At 51.8% G+C, this 26,668-nt stretch overlaps 1 protein-coding gene and 1 long non-coding RNA gene across 2 annotated transcripts; one reads left to right on the plus strand and one right to left on the minus strand.

Annotated features, from left to right (window-relative positions):
• Nucleotides 1-19,315: 19,315 nt before the first annotated feature.
• On the minus strand, nucleotides 19,316-20,704 carry LOC103719376 (putative cis-zeatin O-glucosyltransferase). Its single transcript, XM_008808588.4, has one exon. The coding sequence runs from the start codon at nucleotides 20,702-20,704 to the stop codon at nucleotides 19,316-19,318; it is 1,389 nt and encodes a 462-aa protein (XP_008806810.3).
• Nucleotides 20,705-23,223: 2,519 nt separating this feature from the next.
• On the plus strand, nucleotides 23,224-23,903 carry LOC120105977. Its single transcript, XR_005508225.1, has 2 exons — nucleotides 23,224-23,433; nucleotides 23,578-23,903. It is a non-coding gene; the product is annotated as an uncharacterized LOC120105977 (long non-coding RNA).
• Nucleotides 23,904-26,668: the final 2,765 nt, after the last annotated feature.

Raw genomic sequence — 26,668 nt, forward strand, 5'->3', positions numbered from 1 at the left:
GAGACTTTCGCCACCTTGCGGAAGTTTCACATGAAGCTGAACCCAGCGAAGTGCGCCTTTGGCGCTTCGGCCGGGAGGTTCCTCGGTTTCATTGTCAACCAGCGGGGGATCGAAGCCAACCCGGACAAAATCAAGGCCATCCAAGATATGTCCCCTCCGACCAAAGTGAAGGAGGTTTAGGAGCTCGCTGGGAGGGTCGCCGCGCTCGGACGATTTGTGGCAAAATCGGCCGAACGCTGCCAACCTTTCTTCAAGGTGTTGAAACGCCCGAAAGACTTCCTCTGGATGGCCGAATGTCAAGCAGCATTCGACCAGCTCAAGGAATACTTGGCGTCTCCTCCCCTGCTGTCCAAGCCGCAAGAAGGGGAGATGCTCTACCTCTATCTGGCGGTCTCCCCAACTGCAGTCAGTGCGGTACTGGTTCGGGAAGAGGCAAAGCTCCAGAAGCCTGTGTACTACATCAGCCGGGTCCTACGGGATGCCGAGACGCGGTATACGAAGGCTGAAAAGATCGCCTTCGCGCTGCTGACTGCGACCCGGAGGCTTCGCCCCTATTTCCAGGCCCATTCTGTCACCCTCTTGACCGATCAACCGCTGCGGCAGATCCTCAGCAATCCAGAGAATGCGGGACGGCTGGTGAAGTGGGCAATAGAACTTGGTGAGTTCGACATCCGCTACCAGCCCCGACCCGCCATCAAGGCCCAGGCACTCGCGGATTTCCTCGCTGAGTGCACAGTGCAGGAGGCGGAACCTAGGTCGCCGGAAACACCCAGCCTCGACCTCCCGATTTGGACGCTTCACATCGATGGGTCGTCGAACCCCGAAGGTGGAGGGGCCGGGCTGGTCCTTACCAGTCCAGATGGAGTGATAGCCGAGTATGCCTTGAGGTTCGAATTTCTAGTGACCAACAACGAGGCGGAGTACGAGGCCCTAGTCACGGGACTCAAACTCACCAAGGAGCTCGGCATCCGGAGCCTGAAGGTCTTCACCGACTCCCAGCTGGTGGTCGGGCAGGTCCGTGGGGAGTTCGAGGCCCGGAACCCGACCATGCAGAATTACGTCCGGAAGGTGCAAGCACTCATTCCCGACCTCGGCAGTGTCGACATCCAGCAGGTCCCAAGAAGTGAAAATGCCAGGGCCGACAGGTTGTCCCGCTTAGTGAGCGCAGACGCGCACAACTTGTCGAGGGCGATCTACCTGGAGACCCTGGATACCCCGAGCATCGGCGAGGCTGGAGCGGTGATGGCGATTGATCCGGAGCCGTCTTGGATGGACCCGCTTGTCGCCTACCTCGCCGAAGGGATCCTCCCTGAAGACGAAGATCAAGCTCGGCGACTTGTTATGAAGTCCGCCCACTACGTACTCTATGAAGGGAGGCTGTATCGGACCTCGTTCACCGCCCCCCTCTTAAAGTGCCTCCGCCCCTCGGAAGCGGCCTACGTCCTCGGCGAAGTCCACGAAGGCGTTTGCGGATCACACTTGGGGGCTAGGTCCTTGGCGCACAAGATCATGAGGCAAGGCTATTATTGGCCTACCTTGTTGGAGGACTCAAAAGATCATGTACGGAAATGCGACGCCTGCCAGCGCCACGCCAACGTCCAGAGAGTCCCTTCTGTCCCCTTGGCACCAATCACTGCGCCCTGGCCCTTCGCCCAGTGGGGAATGGATATCCTCGGACCATTCCCCGTCGCTTCAGCTCAGCGGAAATTTTTGATTGTTGCAATCGACTACTTCACCAAGTGGGTGGAGGCAGAGCCGCTGGCCACTATCACGGAGGCGCAAGTCCGGAAGTTCGTGAAGAAGAACATCATTGTCCGATTTGGGGTACCTCGGGTCCTCATCTCGGATAATGGCCGACAGTTCGACAACAAGCATTTCCGTGACTTCTGCGAGGAGTTCGGGATCGAGCATCGGTTCACATCTGTGTCGCATCCCCAAACCAACGGCGAGGCCGAGGTCACAAATCGGACAATCCTCCAAGGAATCAAAGTGCGAATCGGTCGGACGGGGCAAGCTTGGGTCGAAGAACTCGAGAATGTCCTTTGGGCGTATCGGACCACGCATCGGACCCCTACCGGGGAGACGCCTTTCAGCCTAACCTATGGCACGGAAGTCGTTGTCTCCGTGGAGCTCGGACTCCCCTCACCTCGGGTGGCCGGGCACCGACCCGAGGCCAATTCGGAGCAACTCCGAGGGAACCTGGATCTCTTGGAAGAAGCGAGGGAAATGGCGCAGGTTCGGATGGCGATGTATCAGCGGAGGGTAGCCCGATATTACAACTCCAAGGTCCGACCGAAGCTTTCAGAATCGGAGATCTGGTGCTAAGGCGAGCTAAAGCATCTCAACCTGCGGAAGGTGGAAAGCTAGCGCCAAATTGGGAAGGCCCGTATAGGGTTCGCTGGGTAAACCGACCTGGCTCCTACCAGTTGGAGGCCCTAGATGGTCGAGAAATTCCAAGGAGCTGGAATTCCGCTAACCTGCGGATGTATTACCAGTAGAACGACAATGCCAGAAAGACAGTTCGAAAATGTATAACACTTTTCATTTCAATAATTTCTGGTTACAATGGCGTGCTCGTGTGATTACAAGGAATTCCCAGAGGAGAATTAGGGTGTAAAGAAAGTAAAGAAGAGGTGGAGACTCCGAGGAGCTGAAGATCTGGGATCCCGAAACCTCCATCCGAAGCGGCTGCAATCCCGCCGGGAGTGGGTGCTTTCAACCGGAGGCGCCATCGGCGTCTCACGAAGAAGACGAAGAGCCGGCGCGGATGAAGAAGAACTGGACGAAAGAGAAGTCCACACTGCTCCTACCCAGAGGCGCCATCCACGCCTCACGAAAAAGACGAGGAGCCGCCGCAGACGAAGCTCCCGCTGCCTCCAGGGGAACGCCACCTCCAAGGGATATTCCGGTCCTCCCCAGTGTTAGGGGAGAGAAGGAATACAAGGGAGAAGAGCATATGGAGGCGCGGTCCCGGATCAAGCGCCTGGTGCGGAGCTCAATCGGGAGGCCGAACTTCAAGGAGGGGAGACGTGATCCCGGATGAAACGCCTAGAGCGGAGTTCCGCCGGGGAGAACCTCCTTGTTGATCCCAGATGAAACGGCTAGTTGGCGGAAGTCGCGAAGGGCGCGCCTCCCGTTCCTTCGATAGGGGTCTCTCAACCATGCGCCGGAGAGGAGGCCTACGATCCATGGCAACCTGAACAGCTCCGGCTTGGCAGGCTCCATCGCACCTGCACCTATATTTATAGCCAAACTGCGGCCCCCCGGTCGTTCCGCTGCGGGTGGCTCCAATAAATGCGGGCGCATTGAATCCGGAGCCGATCCGGCTCTCGAGGCGTATCTTTCCGCGATTTCCTAAGCGTTATTCTCCTTAATCGCATTTTTTGTGCAGGACACTCCGGGTGGCCTGTACCCCTAGGTCCACATATCTCCGCTCGCGCCCAGGCCGCATCCGCCTCGAAGAACGCGCGTATCGCGGCCGCTTAACTGACACTCCTCGCAAGCAGCAACTGGCGATCCGATTTCCCAGGTAACCCCTCAATTAGCATTTAATGCTCATCTGGTGTTCCCCAGGCGACGCTTGGAGAGGAGGAGAAACACGATCGCAGCTGGCCACGGAGAAATCCCATCGGGCGGCAAGCGCCAGGCGCACGACCAGCGAACGGAATTTCCCGAGGCTCGGCCCTCGGATGCCAGGCTAACCCGATGATCATCCCGGGAGCAGACTAGCCTGAAGCCCCGACCGGTCGCCTCGGCTTGCGCCAGCCTTGGCCGACCAACGAGCGGAATTTCCCGAGGCTCGGCCCTCGGATGCCAGGCTAACCCGATGATCATCCCGGGAGCAGACTAGCCTGAAGCCCCGACCGGTCGCCTCGGCTTGCGCCAGCCTTGGCCGACCAACGAGCGGAATTTTCCGAGGCTCGGCCCTCGGATGCCAGGCTAACCCGATGATCATCCCGGGAGCAGACTAGCCTGAAGCCCCGACCGGTCGCCTCGGCTTGCGTCAGCCTTGGCCGACCAACGAGCGGAATTTTCCGAGGCTCGGCCCTCGGATGCCAGGCTAACCCGATGGTCATCCCGGGAGCAGACTAGCCTGAAGCCCCGACCGGTCGCCTCGGCTTGCGCCAGCCTTGGCCGACCAACGAGCGGAATTTTCCGAGGCTCGGCCCTCGGATGCCAGGCTAACCCGATGGTCATCCCGGGAGCAGACTAGCCTGAAGCCCCGACCGGTCGCCTCGGCTTGCGCCAGCCTTGGCCGACCAACGAGCGGAATCTCCCGAGGCACGGCCCTCGGATGCCAGGCTAACCCGATGATCGTCCCGGAAGCAGACTAGCCTGAAGCCCCGACCGGTCGCCTCGGCTTGCGCCAGCCTTGGCCGACCAACGAGCAAGAATTTCAAGAGTCGGGAGTCAGCGAGACGCTACCAAGAGTTAAAAAGAAGAAGAACGAAAGTGAAATGAAGAAACTCTATTTGCATTAACTTTCATTGTTTCAGGGCCGAGACCCATACAACTTGGCAAAACGCCAACACACAAAGAAAAGAACGAAAATACAGAAGGTCAGCTTGGAGGAACCCCCGGGTCGGGAACGCCGGCCACGTCCGCAGGGGGTAGGGAGACGGTTGGAGAAGCAGCAGGCAATGGCGCCGGAGGGGAGTCGAGAAGGGAGATCCCACTCAGGTCAATTTTGGGGTACTTAGCCGACACCCTTGCCAGGCCTTCCTCGAAGCCTAAGACAAAGGAGTCGGACCCCGCGTCCGACATGTCGCGGACGAACTCGTCAGACTGACGATAGGCCTGTACCGCCTCCGACATATCACGGGTGAACTCGGCGGACTGACGATAAGCCTGTACCGCCTGACGCCCGATCTCCGCACTCTTCTCGGCCAGCGCCGCCTCTGCCCGCTCCATAATCTGAGCCTTCGCCTCCAAGACCTTCGCCACAATCCGGTCGTCCGCCTCGGAGGAGATCCTCAGCAGATCAGCCTGAGCCTCCTTATACTTCGCCTCGGCAGCAATGCGAGCAGCCTCAGCCTCCTCCAGGCGCGACTGAAGCTCCTGGTCGCTCGCGCGGGACTTCTCCAAGGCCGACTCCAATTCGCCCAGCTTGGCTTCAAGAGACCGGGTTCGGTTGCGGGCGTTGTCGGCTGACCGCTGGGCCTTCTCCCACCTCTTCCGGTAGTCGGCAGCCTTCCGGGACTGCTTCTCGGCCCGCTCCTCCGCCTTCTTGATCTCGCCCTCGAGACCCGAGGCAACCTTGAGTTGCTCCTGAGCCTCCAACAGTTGCTTCTCGAGGGTGACGAAGCCGAGTGCCCGCTCTTCAGCCACCTGGAGCCTCATCTCGAGGTCCCTGGTCGTCCTCCCCGCCGCAGCCTGACCTCCCTCCACTACTGCCTTCAGTTGGCTCTCGGCCCTCGCCAGAAGCCTCGCCTGTTCCTCGTAGCACTCCTCCAGGCGGATCATGTACTGGGCGAGCTAAGAGATAGGAAAAACGAGGGCGTCAGGCGGGGATCAACAGAGCCTATAAATGATGAAAGCGACCAAAAGAACACTCACCGACATGAGACAGACGCAGCTGGCAGCCCCAACGTCAGGGACCCTCATCTCCCGGACCTGCCTGCGGTCCTTCTCCAGCAGTACCGTCTCGATGAGGCTTCGGGCGCCGGCGAAAGTGAAGGCCGACCCCGACTTCTCCCCGGAGTCGGACGGTGGTTCCGCAGCCTTACCCTTACCCATCGCTTGGGGAAGAGTCATGCTGACCATGCTCGGGGCAGGGACCGCCCCTGGAATTGACAGGGTCCCGCTCGGCCGGGGCCTCGGCGCGTCCCTCCTCGTATCATCCGGAGCCGACCGAGTCAAAGGCTGGGCTGGGGACCGATCACGTCCGACCCGTCCATCTCGGCCGCGCCCGGGTGATGCCTCCGGAAAAACGGTAGTCTCGGCATCGAAGGGCTGATACAGCGTCAACTCCCGGTCCGCGCCCGCGGCGTCCCCCTGATCGGTGGGTCCGGACCCGTCTGTCGGCGTCGGAGTCGCCTGCCGGCGGGACTTCTTCGCTGGTGGGGCCCCGCTCGGAGGAGCTCGTTTCTTCCTCCGGACTGCTTCCAGTAGGGACGTCCTACCAACAGCCGTTGCCTTGTCCGACCGCATGACGTCGTCGATCTCTGCAAAAAGGACGAGGTGGTCGGAGGTTGAGAAACTGAAGGAAAGAACGAGACGAAAGAGGAGAAAAGAGCTAAAAAAAGAAATGGTGGCGGGCTCACGGTCAGTGGGGACCGAGCTCAGACCAACGTTCACCCAGGTATCCTCGGAAATAAGGCAAGCCACCGAGGGGAGCCGGCCCTCGGCAACCAACCCCTTCAAGACGGCGACGCCATCGGATTCCTCCCTCGACAACCTCGATAGGCCAATCGGGGACTTCATCGGCGTCTCCCAGGTTGCCCTGATTTCCCAAGAGGGATCTACGTCAATGAAAAAGAAACGCTCCTTCCAGCCGTGAATGGAGGAAGGAGCCTCCTTGACGAGGCCGCACCCTCGCCGCGCCGCAAAGCACCACCACCCTTTGTCCTGGGGGTGGCCGCTCAGGCCGTAGCATTCCCAAAAGACATTCAGGGTGGCGGGAACCTCGTGCATGCGGCAGAGAACCTGGAAGGCCGTCAGGGCGCGCCATGAGTTCGGCACCAGTTGCGTCGGCGCCACTCTTAAACCCCGAAGCACCTGCACAACTAAGTCCGAGGGGGGAAAGCGAAACCCAGCCTGAAGAATGCCCTCATTGATGGCGACCTTCCCTGGAGGAGGATGGGACATCCTCTCCTCAGGCCCCGGGAGCGTAACATTGCAGGCCTCGGGAAGGTAGTATCGAGCCACGAACCTATCTAGGTCTTCAGCGACCAGCTCCATCTTAATGCGGTCTGCTCTCACTTCGCCCATCCCTAATGGCCAGTGAATCTACGGTCAGGACGGGGTCAAGAAGGAGGAAAGGACCGGAACGACTGGAGTACCCTAATACAAAAGGAGAAAGTATGGAGAGCCTTAAATTGAAGAATGGGGCAACTCACCGGAAGAAAAGGAAGAACGGCTCCGAGAGCGTCAAAGGAGGAGCAAGCGAACAGTCCGACGGCAATGGCGGCAGCGCAAAGGAGAAACTCGAAGATGTCTGTAAAGAGAAAGGCGGACGGAGGAGGGCCCCCGGTTAAATAGGCGGAAAGGTGGGTGACGCCTCGGTGACGCCAGAGGACGCCTGGCTGCCGAAGGGTCGCTCGCGCCCCAAAGGCGAATCGACGCCATTAAGGAGGGATGTCCGCCGAAATCCTCAGACTGCCAGGTCAGCAACAACCGCCGTACGCCATAAAGAAGGCGGGGAGCTCGAAGCGCGCGCGCCTCTCCGAGGGATGGCGGCAATCTCGAAGCATCACTCCCTTCACCCGTTCCCCTTCTGGTTTCAGGCTCGGAAGTGGGGGGCTACTGTTACGGGGGAACTTAGCCACCATGCCCCACGTGACCGGCACGCGCGCCCAGGGAGACTACGGCAGCCCCTTGATCCAGCAATCCGACCCCGAGTCGGACATCTTCGGCTCCGCAGCCCGACCCCGAGTCGGCTGCCCCTTGATCCAGCAATCCGACCCCGAGTCGGACATCTTCGTCTCCGCAGCCCGACCCCGAGTCGGACATCTCTCGACAACGACAGGCTATTTCCCAGAGGCACGCCGCGGCCCTCTGCTCCACTACTCCCTGCAACGGTCGTATCCGGCGCTGCTCCACGATCCCCTGTAACAGCCGTACAAAGCGGAGCTCCACTACGCCCTGTCATGGCCGTACCCAGCGCTGCCCCACGACGCCCTGTAACGGCCATGTCAGTGGCAGCTCCATCGTGCTACACGATGACCAACCCCCCAAAAGGGCCCCCCAGCCTGGTATATATGCGGCTGGGGGGAGAAGGGGGAGGGTAAGCAAGAACTTCCAGAGCATTCTCTTACTTGCTACTATTATCTCTCCCTCTCCTCCAATCTCCTCTGACTTGATCGTCGGAGGGCCCCCACTACCCCAGTGGTGGTGCGAGGCTTGCTTGCAGGTTTCCCAGTGGAAGGTGGAGCGCAATCAACACCAACCAAGGCAACTCAAACGGAACCCCGTTCACACCGCTGTGCCAATCGTTCTCGGTTTGGACCACCAGCAACAGGTACCTTGTATCGTGTGCGTCCTTGCGCCGAGGCGACTGAAGACGCTTCTCTGCTCGGACTCCGTTCTTTGGGGACGTCGGCAGAGAAATCCAAAAATAGACAATATGGAGACATTAACGTAGAAACATTAAGTAAATGGGTACCTTGTACCGCGTGCGTCCTGGCGCCGAGGCAACTGAAGACGCTTCTCTGCTCAGACTCCGTTCTTTGGGGACGTCGGCAGAGAAATCCAAAAATAGACAATATGGAGACATTAACGTAGAAACATTAAGTAAATGGGTACCTTGTACCGTGTGCGTCCTGGCGCCGAGGCGACTGAAGACGCTTCTCTGCTCAGACTCCGTTCTTTGGGGACATCGGCAGAGAAGAATCCAATGATGAAGAGCGGGTCGAGCTCGTTGGCTGAAGCCGATGGAGCACGATCCGAGCTCGTCCGGTCAAAGAGGACCGCTACTCATAGCTGGTGGAGCACGAGCCGAGCTCGTCCGGTCAGAGAGGACCGCTAACTCATAGTCGATGGAGCACGAGCCGAGCTCGTCCGGTCAGAGAGGACCGCTAACTCATATCCCGACGTCTCGGGCCATCCCGACGGATCGGGGCATCCCGTTGTGGCAGGGCATCCCAATATATTAGGGCATCCTGACGTCTCAGGGTAGGAGCACGAGCCGAGCTCGTCCGGTCAGAGAGGACCGCTAACTCATAGCCGATGGAGCACGAGCCGAGCTCGTCCGATCAGAGAGGACCGCTAACTCATAGCCGATGGAGCACGAGCCGAGCTCGTCCAGTCAGAGAGGACCGCTACTCATAGCTGATGGAGCACGAGCCGAGCTCGTCCGGTCAGAGAGGACCGCTAACTCATATCCCGACGTCTCGGGCCATCCCGACGGATCGGGGCATCCCGTTGTGGCAGGGCATCCCAATATATTGGGGCATCCTGACGTCTCAGGGTAGGAGCACGAGCCGAGCTCGTCCGGTCTGAGAGGACCGCTAACTCATAGCCGATGGAGCACGAGCCGAGCTCGTCCGGTCAGAGAGGACCGCTAACTCATAGCCGATGGAGCACGAGCCGAGCTCGTCCGGTCAGAGAGGACCGCAACTCATAGTCGGGGAGCACGAGCCGAGCTCGACGGTGGAAGCCGATGGAGAACGAGCCGAGCTCGTCTGGTCACTTAAGACCGCACCCCGACGTCTCGGGCCATCCCGACGAATCGGGGCATCCCGTTGTGGCGGGGCATCCCAATATATTGGGGCATCCTGACGTCTCAGGGCATCCTGACCGTGGTCAGGGTAGGAGAACGAGCCGAGCTCGTTGGCTAACCTGAAAATAGATAAAATATTGAATTTATTTGAAGCCAAAGTGGCGTCCTGTACCTTTTGGAGATATTTTGATAGCTCTCGAGCTTCGAAGTCCCTCAGGACTTGGTTCGGCACCGGCCTTCTTTGGCTTGATTTTTTAGGTGTTTTGCGCTCGGATTTCTGAGCTCGGTCTGCATGAGCTCGACGGGGGCTTCAGTGATGGCGACGCTCTGAAAGGGGAGCAATGTCGCGGGCGCCGTCCCAAGGACTTACGCCCGTAAGGAGGGAGTACATGCTGGTTTCTTGCTTGCTGCCGGAAGACAGAAGACTTGGAAGGATAATGAGATTTAATGGGGCTGTACCCTTTGTCATAGAGGCTTACAATCCCATTTTAAAGCTCCATAACTCTCCTTCTCCAGACCTCAGCTTTTATTTCTCTTTCCCCCCAACTCGTTGACGTGAGACTTGGACTACTACTTCTCACTGGTTGCCCCCACATACGTCGTTGCAGCGGGAGCCATGCCTGATTCGAGATGGCTCGGGAGTCAGGAGAAAGTTTCTTCCTCTGCTTAACATGATTCCGTGGAGGCGGCACAGGAGGGGCCTCCACTTGTTGCAGGCTTTGGGCTGCAAATAGCTAGCTCTTGGACTTGCTGCACAAGCGCATCGAAGTGCTCGAGTTGGACTTGTGGAACTTGATCTACCGGAGATCTTGATGGTGAATTTTGGACTGAGCGTTTGGGACTTGGAGCATGATACTCGAAGGGGAAACCCGCTTGTAGGGGGCTCCGGTTGAACTGGAGCCGGAGGAGGCGGTGCTGTTGGGATGCCCCTGGGTTGCAAGCTTTGGACAGCGGTAGCCAAGGCTTGCACTTGTTGCACCAGGGCATCAAACTGCTCCGGCCGAACTTGATGAACTGACTCAGCCGGAGGTGGTGAGTTCCGGACGGAATGCTCAGGACTGGGTGGAGGACGTCGAGAGGCATTGGAAGCCCCTTTGCTTCTTAGCTTCATGGCAGCGAACTCGGGCCCTTCCTCTAGCGCCAACTGTTGCTGGAAATTGGACCCGGGGGCCACCGCGAAGCCGGGGAAGGAGGGGCTTCCGCCGCAGGGGCGGCGATCGACGGCGTGCCGACTGGTGGCGTCCTCCTGGAGGGGCTGAGCTCCGCCGCTGGGAGGGTGGTCGACGGTGCGCCGGCTGGTGGCGTCCTCCTGGAGGGGCAGAGCTCCGCCGCCGGGAGGGTGGTCGACGGTGCGCCGGCTGGTGGCGTCCTCCTGGAGGGGCAGAGCTCCGCCGCCGGGAGGGTGGTCGACGGTGCGCCGGCTGGTGGCGTCCTCCTGGAGGGGCAGAGCTCCACCGCTGGAAGGGTAGTCGACGGTGCGCCGGCTGGTGGCGTCCTCCACTGTGGGGTGCGAGTCCTGCAGGAAGAACCGGTGGTCGGGCTCCCCGGCGCCGGCCCTCCGATGCCTAAGTCAGAGGGGGCCAATATGTGGAGAGAGCAGGGAAGCCCGTATGTGGAGAAGACAGCCAGAATATTTAGATTAGATCAAGAAGATAAAGAAGATGATGTCATCCATTGTATCTGTGCTGTCCAAGAGGGTTCAGTCCCAAGGGTCCTGAGAGTCCTCAGAGTCCAGTCCCCCTCCCCTTTTCCCCCCAGGTTTCCTTTTATAGGAGGATTTTTGTTACCTGGGAGGTGACAGGAGGTTTGTCCTGTTTTGTAATAATTGGGCACGATTTGGCCCATTAATGGCGTGGTGGAAAATAAGGCCGAATCAGACCGGAACCAGGGAGTTGTCACGGTCGATCGGACCTGTTGGGGTGGTTGAACCGCCGGCCGTGGTGGGCCTGGGGTCCGTGGATGGTAAGTGCATTTATTACCGAGTGAACCGGCGGTCAGGGAGAGCCATACGCTTTGATGGTTCAGTGATCCGGAGATCGCCTTGAGCCGTGTTCATTAAATGACTGAATGCATCGGAGACTTGAGGGGGTCTCATGCATTAATGGCAGGTCGTGCCGAATACTTGCGGAGATCTTATGCCTTGATGGCTTGGAGATAGCGGCAGGTTGTAGTGGAGTTGTCAGGTCCCTTAGAGGGTTAGGTGGAAATTGGATATTTGGCTAAGGCATGGGCTTGGCCTGCTGTGCTCGGCCTTCTGGTCTCGGCTCTCTGGTCTCGGCTCTCTAGTCTCGGCCTTCTGGTCTCGGCTCTCTGGTCTATGAGCTCGAGAGCGGAAGAGCCCGATCACTTAGGATGAGCTCGAGAGCGGAAGAGCCCGATCACTTAGGATGAGCTCGAGAGCGGAAGAGCCCGATCACTTAGGATGAGCTCGAGAGCGGAAGAGCTCGATCACTTAGGATGAGCTCGAGAGCGGAAGAGCCCGATCACTTAGGATGAGCTCGAGAGCGGAAGAGCCCGATCACTTAGGATGAGCTCGAGAGCGGAAGAGCTCAATCACTTAGGATGAGCTCGAGCTTGCTGATGGATTTGGGTGTTATAATTACATTTGTGGGGTGGTCCATTTTTCCACCAACAGGTATGAATTATGATTATGATATATTGCATGAAAATGATATTTGAAGCATAATCATGAGGCTCGTTCCAGAGCCTGGGTATATGAGGCGGGTGTTTCCAAATCCTGTAGATGCGTTTTGGGGAGAAGCAAAATCGGTGAGGGGTTAAGTGCGGCGCATGCGCGCGCGTACGGACCCCGAAACCGGCCAACATCTGGTAGGGGAGCCCCGTGTTTCTCCCTCATGTGGGCCCGATAGTCACGTGCCCTGTGCAGGCGGGCCGTGACATTTATGAACGTGCCTGGCCAAAGCATACATTATTTTACGACGAGTTTTTGAATATATCCTTTATGAAATGTTGTATTTTGCTATAACTGCTATCTCCTTTAAATGATGCTAATCGCATGAATTCTTATGTTTGATCCGGTAAGATTATGTATGATTACTTACTGAGCCGTGTAGCTCATATCCATTCATTTACATTTTTCTTTCAGATTCTCACCACTGATAGCTGTCGGAGACACTTTAATTTGGTATCTGGGCTTCTTTCCTTTGGGGTAAAATAAGTATACTTTTGTGTACATAAACTACATAGAAGCTCTGTATTTGGGTACTGACCAGCATGTTGTACTAAGAATGCTTTCATATATAAAGGTTTGGTTGGTTTGACTACCCTATAACCCATGTATGAGGCTTCGTGCTATTGTGGGCGGTAGTTGGCAATAGCACGGCCGTGTCACGGATCCGGGTTCGGGGCGTGACAGTAGAGTCCCAAACTTCCTCGACCTCGAAAAGCATCATGGGTCGAGAGTGCGTCCCCGGCCCCCTCGATCTCGTGCATGATCCCTCAACTAAGTTTGAGATGCCCCGAGAGTCGACCGTAGAGTCGCAAACTCCCTCGGCCTCGGGAGGCGCCACCAGGTTCATAGGAAGCCCAAGCTCTCTCGACCCCGAACCAAAAAGTGACTCCGAAGGTCGGCGAGGAAACAAGGCAACCCACTCCACTATGAGGCGCGCAATTTCGGAGGTGCAAGAGGTACATCCCACTTGACGCCCGCCTTGTTATATTTATCTACGTATTGCCAGCGAAATTCCGATTGAGATCGGGACCTCATCCCGGCCAAGGCCGGGTTGCCCCTACAAGTCGGTCTAAGACCAAGGTCCCACCAACCTCATGCATGCTCCCTCTACCGATAACCCCCATGACAACTCATGCAAACCTTCATGAGTAAGGGCCTAATTTGGCCCCCATACGTCGAGACATCGATCTCGACCCATGAAGATAACCCCGACTCCGGACGTGCCGATTAAGCTCAAGATGGCTGAGGTACCCTCTACAGGTTCCGACCCCGCTCGCCGGAACCTCAGTAGAGCCCGAGGGCAATAATCATGAAAGCCCCGATGATGGTTTGACCACTGGCTCACGCTTCCCTTCAGGGAACAGCCCTAACATTTCTATGGACCTACGCTCCAAAATACTAAACTCAAAGACTCGGTCAAATACCCCGATAGCGACATATGCGAGTCTGACAAGGCCCCTCTCGGGGCCTGAGGCCCGAGCACGGTGCCTCAGAAATCCAAAAACCAAACCGGGTGGCCTCTGCGAGCTTTGAATCCGAGCTCCAAGACTTGGTGAAACTTCTTAGAATCCAAGTTCAGAGCCCCCCAATCAGCGTAATCGGAAAGTGGACATTCAAACAAGTCGGAAGAAAGAAAAACAAAACATAGCCAAGGAACATGTCTTTATTGAAAAGCAGCCTAAAGGCTGAAATACAAAATTGAGGTCAAAATGCCAGCCCTGCTTACAATTGGAAAAAGTAAGAGGAAAAACTAAACATAGAATGGTGAAAGAAAATCTTTTCATTAATAAAGTGCCAGAAGGCTAAGTACAGGATTGGAGGTCGGCAGTCCAACAAATTTGGAAGCCGACCTCACTTACAAAAAGAGGAAAAAAGAATCTAAGTCCTAAGGGGCAGTGGTCCCGCCGGCGTCACTTCCAGGGTCATCTATGGCGATGACCTGAGGGCCTTCGGTGAGCGCGGGCTCGGAGCTTATGACGGGGACCTCGGCAGGCGCCTCGGGAGCGTCCTCGGTGATTCCCCCGCGGGGAGCCTCCATCCCCGCTGGCGCGGCTGCGTCCGCCTCGGCCTCGGCGGACTCCTCCTCGGACGCGAGGGCTGCGGGAACGTCGTCGTCAGAGTCGGCGCTCAACTCCATCCTCGGACGAATTGTCGAGAGGTTGAGCTGGGGGCAGTACCGAGCCATCTGCCTCCGGAAGTTGTCAAAACCGTGGAGGAACCCATCCACGGTCTCCTCCTCGAGCATATCGCGGAACTCGTCCGAGTCCTTGAAAAAGTCCACGGCATGCTCGGCCCGCTCGAGCGCCCTCTTCTCTTGGGCCTCGAGTTGCCCGATCTTTAGGCGTAGGACTCCGCCCTCGTACTTGAGACCCGCCACCTCGGATTGGGTCTCCGCCAGACGCGCCTCTGAAGCGCGCAGGGCCGACTTGGCCAACGAGTGAGCAGCCCTTTCCTCCTCGAGCTCCTCAACGATGGCCAGTCTCCCAGCCTCTGTCGCCTCCCTCCGCGCCTCGGCCTCGGCCAGCGCGGCCTCCAGCTCGGCGATCCTCTTCTTGGCCGGCTCCAGCTGCCGGCTGAGTCGTCGAGTCTCTTCTTGACATCCTTGGGCGATGAATACCAAGGTGTCGACCTCGTGAACACGCTGCAAGAAAGAAAAGGAAGAATGCAGTCATAAGTAAAGTGTTCATATACACTAATAGCTGAAGGAAAATTAAGAGGATGGCTTACCCGAACAGTATTGCAATAAGCACTGTCGACGATTTCTTCCAGGGACAAGTTCCGAAACTCGGCCCGATCTGCCGGAAGCATGGCGCGCCGAAACACCGCTCGCGCGACGTCGGCATCATGGAGAGCCGAGCTCCCCTCGAGGAGCGGGGACCCCGGCTCGACCGACTCTCCCCTCGGGCCCCGCAAAGAGCTCGGCCCGCCCGAACTTGGAACCTCGGAGCCCCTGCTCTGCTCGGGCTCCGAACGCCGGGACTCAACGGTCACCCGCCCCACCCGCTCGGAGACAGGAGCGGGGCAGAGAGGGGCCGCCGAATCAGACGCCCTCGTGAAGCTTGGGGCTGCGTCCCCGGCAGCCAGCTCCCACCCTCGAGCGGTTGTAGAGACCCCCGCCTCCAGGCCTCTCACTCCGGCCGAGGTAGAAGCGCCGGCCGATTTCGATTTTTTTCGAGGCTGGGGAATAGCCCCGCCGGCCTCGGCCTCCTGCCTTTTCAAACGGGAGAAGAGAGACGTGTTGCTGGTCGGCATGTAAGGAATGTCTGAAACAGAAAAGATTTTTCCTAAGTGTCAGACCAACATTAAAATAGGAAGAAACAGATAAAGCGAAGACGAAACAATGCGACTACTCTTACCCTCGGGACGCGCCGAACTCAAGCCAACGCTCGCCAAGGCGTCCTCTTTTAGGAGCTCGGCCAGGTTGAACCCCTTCCCGAGGCCCCGCTGGGCATCAAGGACCCTCAGCTCCCTCGCCGAGGGCTCGGAGAGCCTGTTAAGAGCCTTTAGCCGAGGGTGCCCCCACCTCGGGTCAAACCCCCACGGCACCTCGGACGCGAGAAAGAAAAACTTCCTCTTCCACTCATGAATAGAGGAAGGGGCACCCTCAAAGAGTGACATACCGCCCCGAAAGGCGAAGTATAGCCACCCTCCATCCGCCGGGTTTTTCTTTAACAAAAAACACCGGCGGAAGACACTTACCGAAGTCGGGATCCCATGTGCGAGACAAAGGGATAAAAACCCGACTATGGTCCTCCACGAGTTCGGAGCGAGCTGTGCTGGGACGAGCTGATACTCCACCAGCAAGCTGTTCACGAACTCGTGCAAGGGGAACCGCAGACCGGCCCAGAGCGTCTCGCGATGAATCGCGATCTGACCTAGGGGCGGCCGCATGACCCTGTCCTCCGGCCCTGCAGTTTCGAGACGAAACCCGGGCTGGAAAAAGAACCGGGAGCGGATCAACTCCAGCTCCTCCCCCGACAAACTAGATCCGACTTCATCCGGACCGAAACCCATTCTAAGAAAAAACGCAGAGACAAAAGAGACGAAAAGGAAAAGGGAGGAAGAAGGAGAAACCCCCTAACTGACACGAGGGAGAAACCTACAAGGGGAGTCGCCGGAAATCGCTCCAAGCACCGTCGGTGAGGTTTCTGTTGAGAAAGGGGACGAAGGTGGAAACGGTAAAAAAGAGGGGGCAACCGGACAAGGCTCTTCTTAGGGCTGGGGGGTTTATATAGGCCCCTCTAACGGCCCAGATCGGCGGGTTCGATTTCCACCCCCCCCCCCCCATCTGGATTGCGCCACGTGTCGGCCTCGGAAGCTGAAGCACCGCATTCATTCCGGACCGATGCGTCGAATACAAAACCGAGGCACCGTCCCATCGGATCTCACAGCCTCATCATGAACCCGCAAGGCTGGACCACCTCAAAAGACGAGCAAATGCCACCCCCGCTCCCTTCATTTAATAAGCCCCAGGGACGCGTGGAGCACCGATGTAATCTCAGCCTCCCAAATCTCTGTTCGGCCAATACGAGATTAAAAGCGTCCGACCTCGGATCATACCGCGTGTCCGCTTCGAAGAACGAAACGGCGTACTTATTCAAAAAGGGCGCCTCAACCACAAGATCGAGGCGCCGCCCCATCGGGTCCAGGGACCCCATCATAAGTTCGCCATATGAAACGACCTCGAAGGGCCAAAGGGCGCGACCTCCGTTATAAATGCTTCGAGACGCGTAAGGACGCAGACATAGTCCAATTCCCCTCGGCCTCGGTAACCATAATAACGACTTTTACTTCCCGCGTCCGAGCTCGCAAGGGGCTCGAACTCGGAAGTCGGGGGGGAGTGTTCGGGGAATGTAGCTCCCCCCTAGTACGTGAGAACCTCGTCACCAGAAGACCGCATGACGGCCGACCTTGGGCGGCCGAGGTTGGCGTCCGATCTCGGAACTTCCGACCCGGAGAGCTCCCGACCTCGGAAGTCCGTCCTCGTCGCCCACCTACCGCGGTTGTACCCTTCCGAAGTCTGGCCGGGGGCCATACCCTACCACCGCCTCCAGCATTTAATACGCATGATCTCTGCAAACCCACGGTTCACTCAACAATTAATGCATATCTCCGACTCGCTCAACAATTAATGCATATCTCCGACTCACTCAACAATTAATGCATGTGGCTCCTATTACCTACGGATCCTCAGCTCTCCACGGCAAATCGGCTCAGCAGGGTCCAGTCGGCCGAGACAACTCTCTGATCCCGGTCTCACCTCCGACATCAATGCAATGATTCACCTGATCGCGCGCCAGCTCAAGTAACGTGCTGAGTCGTACGACGGCCTCGCCATATCACATCACAGGTAATCCGACCCCCCTATAAAAATGGGACCCTTCCTTCCGGGGGGGGTTGGACTCAGAAAAAACTCAACAAAAAACATATCTTCCCCCTCTCTTCTTTAAAAAAAGCTAAGCCCCCCCTCTGACTTAAGCATCGGAGGGCCGGCGCCGGAAGACCCGGCCTCCGGCTTTTTTGCAGGCACCCCTACGGAGGACGCCGCTCGTCGACGGATCGCCACCCTCCTGTGCCCACTGGAGCTCCCCCTCCTCAGCCGACGACCGCCCCCGGGTCCAATTTCCAGCAACACATGCTTATACCGGTTTTCTCCCAATCTAAAATGCATTTATTCTTGCTTTGATACACAGCCTGGGGTTAGTTCAATAAGCATTGCTTGATCAAAAAAGTTAGTCAAAAATCCCTCGACTAGTATTCTCATTAGTCCCTTTGACTCGTTATCACCACTGGTGTCGCGTAACGATGCACGTACAGTGAATAGTAAAAGGCAGCTGGGTCACATGTTTTCAGCAATGCTTTTTCTAAGTTAGATCGTAGCGTTATTTTAATTTCCGAATTTCTTATTTCACTCACGCTTACGAGCGAGACACCAAATAGCAGATCCTGGCTCCGCCGCCAGCAGACGACTCGGAAACATACCATATAAAGATTCTACGCCATTGTTGCAGATGAGCATATATCCACGTATCTATATATACCTATTAAAAGGAATGGGAGAGAAAACTCAAACCTTTTTTAAAATTCGAAAAAATAAAAAAAACATAAAAAATAATTTTTTAAATTATTTTTAGAAGTTGTGTAAAAAAAATTGTACATGAAATTCCATGCATAAAAAAAGAAAAAAATAATTTATTTTTAGTGCGGCTCGTCAAAAATGATAAAACGTAGAGAGAAGTGTGGAGTACGTAGTTTGACGAGGGGACAATATGTAGATTATTGAGAGAGAAGAGAATTAAGATATAGAACAAATAGAGGTATACTTCAGTTTTAGAAAAGGGTGGAAAAAATGAGGGGTAACCAAATGAGTGGATGAATAAGAGGGGGAGAGAGAGAGTGGGATTTTTTTTTTTTTCTCTTCATGTTTTTCTTTTCAAATTGACATGTATATTTATAGGAAGAGAGAAGACCACAGGGTTTTATAGAGATAAGGACATTTCTATTTTTTTAAATTTTTAGAGACTATAATATTTTGATAGATAAAATAAATTTGATAAAATATTTTTAAATCTTTTGAATTAAGGAAAGAGAAGGAGCTAATTACAAGAGGGAGAGAAGAAGATGTCAAATATAGGGAGAAAAAGAAAGTCACTAATTAAAGAAATGGGGAGGGAGCATGAGTATTCTATTTTCTAATAAAAATATAAAAATATTGCTGGCATAAGATGAGAGGAATTATAGCAATGAAGGAAATTCTATAAAATTTTATCCTTTTTATTTTTTAAGAAAAAAAAGAGTTCAACCTTTTACATAAACCACATCGTTCGAAACTACTTTTCCACAATTTTCATCTTATCTTGATTTTAAATTTTTTTTAATTCATAAATAGATATATTACTTTTATAAAATGACTATTTAAATAAAAATTCTATTTGCCTTATTTTTATAGTTTTCAGAAAATTGAAATTTATCTTTTCTTTGAATGTTAATTTTTTCATTAATAAAATACCTGAACCAAAATTATCAATCAATTACTAAATTCATTCTATATAAAATTTATATATCATTTTTTATAAAAAATATTTTTATATATTTATAATTTTATTATCCCCCCGCATATATCATACTAATTGATCGTTTTATATATATGAATAAAAAGAGGAACACCTGCAAGGGAAACAAACCGAGAATATTCAAACTTCCCATGAGTGCAAGCTAACCAAGACCACCAAATCGCAGCTAAATCATCTGGAGACACGGGCAATGAATGAGTCCAGTTCAGCTCGAGACGATCCTCCTTTAGCCATGGCTTCTCGAACCGCTTCAGCCAAAGCCTTCGCTCGCTTCCTAAGCTCCTTCCCTCCATCATACACCATCACCTTCTTGATCGACTCCTCTATACCCGCCGACGACACGATCTCCTTACGGCGAGCCCACTCCCTCGCCATGATCCCAACCTTCAAGTGTTGAGTCACCAGCACAGCGTTGCTGGGCTGGTCCGACTGCATCGGCCACGCCAAGATCGGCACGCCCATGCTGATGCTCTCCATGCACGAATTCCACCCGCAATGGCTCATGAACGCCCCCGTCGCCGGGTGGGCCAAGATCTCGAGCTGCGGCGCCCAACCTCTCACCACCATTCCCACTCCCTCTACCATCCTTTCGTACTCGGCCGGCAGCTTCCTCTGCAGCTGAGACTCGCCGTGAACAAACCCCCGGTCGGCTTCTCTGCAAACCCAGATGAAGCGCTGCCTGCTGCGCTGCAGCCCGACCGCGAGCTCTTCGATCTGCTCGTCGGGTACCGTCGACAAGGTTCCGAAGGAGACGTACACGACGGACGCCGGGGGCTGCTTGTCGAGCCATTCCAAGCAGCCGTGCTGTCGCCGGCCAAGATCTTCTCTGCTCAGAATAGTAGGATTTAAGGGGCCAATTGCGAAAAGCGTCTTACCTTGGAAAGAAGGTTCTCGAGCTAAGCGGTCAATGAATTCACCCTCCACCGGCCTGCATGTGTTTATGAGAATTCCGGCTTCCGCGACGGATTCGCGTAGACGATGATTCGTGATGATAAAATCCACCAAAGCTGGCGGGAAGCAGCCTTCGAAGGAGGCGAGGATTGCGTCCGGCTTGCCTTGAGAGGAGGCCGAAATAAAGGGGAGAAGGAAGGAAGCCGGGGTTGTTCGAAAGCAGTAGACCTCGGCGTTGGGGAATGCCATGGCTTCTTGAGCGGCCAAGGAGACGAGGGAGTCGTAGATGACGACGAGGCGGGGGGAAGCGGCGGAGAGGGAGCGGAGAAGCGAGGCGAGGGGCGCTCGGAGGTTGGCGAGGAGGGCTTCGCGCAGGGGCTGGAGGTGGGAGGAGAGGGCGCCGGGTTTGGGGGGTGGAGTGGAGACAGGAGGGAGGGGGAGGTCATGGAAGTGGATGGATTGAAGGGAGTTTGGGTGCCAACCTTGGAGTCTAGACTTGGCTTGGAGGATGTGGGAGGGAGAGGTGGCGTAGTGGACGGAGAGGCCATGGGAGGAGAGGTGGAGGGAGAGGTGGAGGAGCTGGTTGAGGTGGCCTTGGGATGGGAAGGGCACCACCACCACGGCCACCCCATGGCGTTGGGTCTCTTCCGGTTCTCCAAGGAGTGCCATGGAAACGGTGCAGAGGTTTCCTTCCTCCCTCTCAGCTGTGGAGAAGTTGCCAGGGAGCAAGTTTGGTTGGTGCTTGCTGTGATAAGCACTAACGAGACTAGGGGTGCTTTCTCGCCACCCGTGAAGATAAAACCGAGGGTGTGGTCGGTGGAGCATGTCGGAATGTCGATGGGCTGCTCCTTTGGAAGCATGTTGGTTTGTCAAAAAAAAAAAAAAAAAAAAAATTATAGTGGTTTGGTCTATACCCTGCACTATAAGAAAGTATGCTTTTAGCAACCACTTTCGGTGACTAAATAAATAGTGGTTGCTGCAAATAAGGCTATTTGCGACCAACATCCTTATTAGTTACTGAATGATTGTCCTACACCGACTAAATGCATATTTGGTCGCGAAAAATCAAAACCAAGTTGGCGAGGTGGAGGTAAAACGTTTGGCGACTAAAGTTTGGCCACTGCAAATAAGGCCATCGGCGACCAACATTCTTGTCAGTTACTGAATAATTGTGCTACACCGACTAAATGCATATTTGGTCGTGGAAAACAATACCAAGTTGGCACGAGTCCAATATTTCGCGCGGGCTGGAGGTAAAAATTAGTCCAGGAAAACTTTTACGAATGGTACATTTTTCCGATGAAAAAATTGGACAGAAAGTTTGAGTTTTTTAGTGACCAAATTTTTGGTAGTGGAAGGTTCCCGTAAAACCAAACGATATTGTACTAGCCCCTATAAGATGCTAATTTCTAAGTTTTTTTTTAAAAAAAAAACTGCTTATTTTCAAACGGTGCCGTTTAATACCTTAATTCACTTAGGCATACCTCGTCTCTTCGACTGAATCTCAATCCCACAACTTTTCTTCATACTTAAATTCCTTTTTATTTTTATTATGGTTGCATTATATCCATCACGCCTTGAAAGCTATAGATGCCATTTTGATGGCAATGACAAAGCCTCCTAACTACCCTCTCGTGGCATGAATAAGAAAGGAATATGGAATCATCTAGTGGTTGTTTGGCTGTCTAAATCTATCATGGAATAGCTGTAAAACTCAGCTGCTTCCTTGCATTGAGAAGTCACAGACAATCAATAAAAATCATGTTCAGGATTTAAAAATCATCTAGTTTAGACACTTTAAATTGCTAAAAATTGGATTTTTTTTTTCTTTACTTTCTTCACAACCTTAAGTAAGGTGACTACTTACCAAGTATGTTCAGGAGCTTCCTCATGTTCAGAAGCATTCACTACTGCTTGAGTCCTATTCATAGATTTGTTTATAAAACTTGACATTCAATAAAACCTGAAAACTGAATTTATGTGAAAGAAACTTTCATTTTTTCCACAAAAATTCAAAACCTAATTCTATCATCAACTTTTTTCTAATAGGTTAACTAAATTGTTCCTTAAGCAATAAAGTATGAATAAATTCACTACTGGACACAGTTAAGGTTCATGATCATCATTATCCTAAAGTATTATTGATCTATTTTGATATGACAGAGGACACTATGGACCACTTTATGATGTGTACTAGCATGAATTATTAGTTAGTGAATGGCGCCTTTTTCCAATGAAAAAATTGGACAGAAAGTTTGAGTTTTTTAGTGACCAAACTTTTAGTAGTGGAAGATTCCCGTAAAACCAAACGATGTTGTACTAGCCCCTGTAAGATGCTAATTTCTAAGTTCAAAAAAAAAAAAAACTGCTTATTTTCAAACGGTGCCATTTAACACCTTAATTCACTTAAGCATATCCTCGTCTCTTCGACTGAATCTCGATCCCACAACTTTTCTTCATACTTAAATTCTTTTTTATTTTTATTATTATAATATAATTTTAAAAGCTCGAGCTCGGTGCTTGACTCCTTGTCAAATAAATATACGGATCGACAGGATACGCGGCATGAGGACGTGGGAACGGAAATCCGCTTAAAAATATATAAAATTCTTGGACATCCTACGGGCAGGATCGAAAATCCGCTTAGAAATAAATTTGCACGCATCCTTGTTAGTTACTGAATGATTATCCTTGTAACAACCCAGGATCTCACCCAAAATGGCTAGCCGGAAGTTATTATTTGGGTTCCTTGATCCTGTATAAGTACCCAAGATCTACCCAGCAAATAATCGATGTGGGACTAAACACACGCCCGCACGGGTCCTCACATACTCCCCCCGTTCAAGCCCTGACGTCCTCGTCAGGCTAAGGGTTCAAATCCATTCAAATCTAATCACAAATACCACGATCGGTCCATGGTCAACTCCAATGGATCCGTGCTGCAGTGTCCCCTAGTCCACATAAGTTATGGGCTGGGTCCGCTCTGATACCATTTGTAACAATCCAGGATCTCACCCAAAATGGCTAGCCGGAAGGTATTGTTTGGGTTCCTTAATCCTGTATAAATACTCAAGATCTACCCAGCGAATAACCGATGTGGGACTAAACACACGCCCGCACGGGTCCTCACAATCCTACACCAACTAAATGCATATTTGATCGTGGAAAATCAAAACCAAGTTGGAGATGAAAATGGAGCGTGAGGAGCTGCGGAGGCAATTGGAGCAGGAGAGGAGAGAGCGTGAGGAGGAAAAAAAAGAGCGAGAGGAAGAACAGAAGCAAATTGCACATCTTACAAGTTTGGTAACAGAGTTCTTAAAGAGAAAGACTCAAATGCACAAGTCATCTATCCATCATGATGGGGCCATGTATTCAACTAGTGGTACAAATACTCGTTGGTATGTATTCTCATTTATATTACGTAGGTTATTTAGAGATTTGGACCAAATTAAGTGAAATGTCATTGTGAACTTATACTTGAATTTTAGTTTATTATTTTTCACATGTGGTTATTGATTGTGTATTCTTTTTTGCTTTCTCAGATACATGGTGGAGTTATGAGCATGTGAAATCTAGTTTCTGGTACATGGATAGCTTTTGTTCAGATGATCATGGTGGAGTTGTCTACAAGCAAATCCAGTTTTTGGTATAAGAATATTTTTGTCTACATGATGGTTGTTTGGATGAATAGCAAGATCAGATATTTTGAAATTTTTAATTTACATTTTGATGTGTTTGGTGATGATTATCACCTTAACATATGGTATGGATGAAACATTTTGATGTATGGTTAATAAGTATGCTTGACTTTAGACTTATAGATGATAATATTTATAATGAATGATTATGGATTCTCCAACATTGTGTATACTTCTATTTGGTGAGCAAATGTATTGTGCAATATGGATATTGGATATGCTATGTTGGTTGTACAGGATTTGGAATGAGCCCAAAAATAAATATTAAGCTTATAATTTGAATTGTTAATTAAATACGGGTTAATACTTTCTGCCACCAAAAAATGTTTGTTGCCAATGCATTCCAATACATTCTGCGACCAAACTATTGGTGCGGGAAGATAGACATTCAGTGACCTTTTTTTTGGTAGCGGAAGACAAACCTTCCACGACCAACTCTTTGGTCGGCGTTGAAATTAGCAACAACAGATTTGGTCGCTGATAAGTTTCTTCAGCAACCAAACGTTGGTCGTTGTTAGTGTCCTTTAGGTGACCACACAATATTGGTCGCTAAAACCTTTCAGTGACTAGGGTTCGACGACGAAGGGTATGCTAGTCGTGAAAAGGTTTCGGCGACCAAATATGGTTATTTGGCGATTAGAATCTTAGTCGCTGAATATTTATTTTCTTGTAGTGTTGGGCTGAAATGAGGCATTCTCCATGGCAAATGACGAGTGCAAACCATTAGTGATCCGAAAGAGAAATTTGACCAACTTTCGCTGCTTGAGAATTACGAGAGAAAAGAGCTATGGTTTTCATTACTATTTTATCAATTGTAGTGATCTGTGATTAAGGAGGACATTCTAAAACCATTTTGAGGAGCTGAATTGTCGTAAAATTGATTCGAGGTGTATCGACTTCGCTTCTTCTATTTCCACAAAAGAGGATGCTTTTTGTCAGAGAATTCTGGTCAATGAGTTTGTTGAATGGAATTCGTAAAACTACGGCTAAGGTTTTGGCTAACAGATTGAAGGGTGTCCTACATGATTTGATCTTTGAAAATTAGCTTTCATTTATGAAAGGAAGGTCAATTTTGGATTGCTTCCGTGAAGTAAATGATGTGATCAGTAACCGTCCACTTCTTGATTGATCTTAGGTAGAATAGGTGCTTCTCGGGAACGTAGATTAGCTGGATGCTTTCTAATATCATGTTGCGCTGAAGTTCTTTCAAATGGCAAGCTAGAACGATGAATTTTTTATTGGATTTTTTACATGGATACCTTTCTAAATATTAGATTTTACGTAAATACCCTTTTAAAATTGATATTTGCACGTATACCTTCATCAAACTTTGTTATTGTATAAATACCCCTAATATAATGGTTGCTCTAACGGCATTAAAAAAAAATATTTATATTAATTAAAAATAAAATTAAAATTTGAAATTACATTATCATCCTTAGACCACCCCACCCCCCCCCCCCCCCGCCCCGACCCCGCACTTCCGCGCCCCCCCCCCCCCCACCCGGCCCCGACCCTGCACTGCCACGCCCCCCCGGCCCCAGCGTCTGGCTCCCCCCGCCCCAACCCCCCCCCCCCCCTGCGCCTGGCTTCCCCCCGCCCAGACCCCGCACCACCGCCCCCCCCCCCCCGGCCCACCTGCACCCCGCATATCGGGATCGCGATGCCGAGATCGCGATCCCGCGGGCCATGGGGAGCGAGATCGGCCCAAGAACGTGATGTAGCTCACTCGCGATCTCCTCCCCCTTCCTCCCTGTTCTGTAATCCAAGAAACGATAAACAAAAATTCTTCTTACTCCTAAATCTATCCTCCCCAAAAATTAGTCATGAATCCATCCTTCAAATCTTCAAAATCTCTCTTATCTTTCATTGTCAGGATGCAACTCTACATTTAATTAAAAAGGGCACAACGAAAAATTTAAAAGATGTGCCTAAGTGGCTGTAAGCTAGATATCTACCTTGAAAATAAGTAAACCACGATGACTCAAGCTCAATGCAGCATCTGTTAAACCAAAATAATAATAATAATAATAATAATTCACACCATCTGTTTCTTGACTCTAATATACCTTGATTATGGAATGTTTCACATTCTATTCTAAAAGACACATAGGACAGTATTTGGAATTGAATACTATATGCTAATTTATAGGAGTAACACACTATCCAATATAAAATTAGAATTTAGAGAAGAAGCTCAACACAATCAGCTGACAGAATAGCTGAGATCTAGACCTACTCACAGCATTCACAATGAAGAGTCCATCAAATATAGCCAATTCGTAAATCCTATTGCATATTTTTGTTATATTCATGATAAAGAAACAGGCCTGTGGTTATAGAACCAAATGCATTTTCTAATAAATACAGAATTATAAAGGCTATCACATTAATTAATGTATCTAAATTCTTTCCATCTACTAGGATTTTTTTCACGTATATACCCTTCTAAATATAGAAAATTATATGAATATTCTTGTAAAGTTACTATTTGCTTGTATACCCATATAAAATTTCTATTTGCACGCCTACCCATTAAGGGTATTTTAGTCATTTTAATTTGAAACCGTTAATTTTTTAACGGCGTTAGATGGTATGGGTATATATACAAAAATAAAAATAAAAAAGGATAAAATAGCAAAACAAGTATTTTACGAGGGTATAAATGCAAATATTAATTTTGGAAGGGTATTCATGCAAAATTCGATATTTAGAAGGGTATCCATGCAAAAAATTCTTTCTTATTAAAGGCGTCTTAAACAAGAAGATCTTCTCCCTCCCCTCTTATTTGCATTTGTGTTTGATCCACTAGCCAGAATGTTCTTGTCGGCTCTAAGGAATTCTGCAGTTAATGGGCCTGAAAATACTATGGCTGATGAAAAATTAGTCTCTTTACAATATGCGGTCGATACGATGGTATTTTTTAAAGTTGATT

The sequence above is a fragment of the Phoenix dactylifera genome, unplaced genomic scaffold, assembly GCF_009389715.1.
Source record: "Phoenix dactylifera cultivar Barhee BC4 unplaced genomic scaffold, palm_55x_up_171113_PBpolish2nd_filt_p 000412F, whole genome shotgun sequence".
In the NCBI taxonomy this organism is placed as follows: domain Eukaryota; kingdom Viridiplantae; phylum Streptophyta; class Magnoliopsida; order Arecales; family Arecaceae; genus Phoenix; species Phoenix dactylifera.

Excerpts from the sequence above, each read along its gene's own strand:
- LOC103719376 (XM_008808588.4), bottom strand. The coding sequence starts at position 20,704 with ATGGCACTCCTTGGAGAACCGGAAGAGACCCAACGCCATGGGGTGGCC.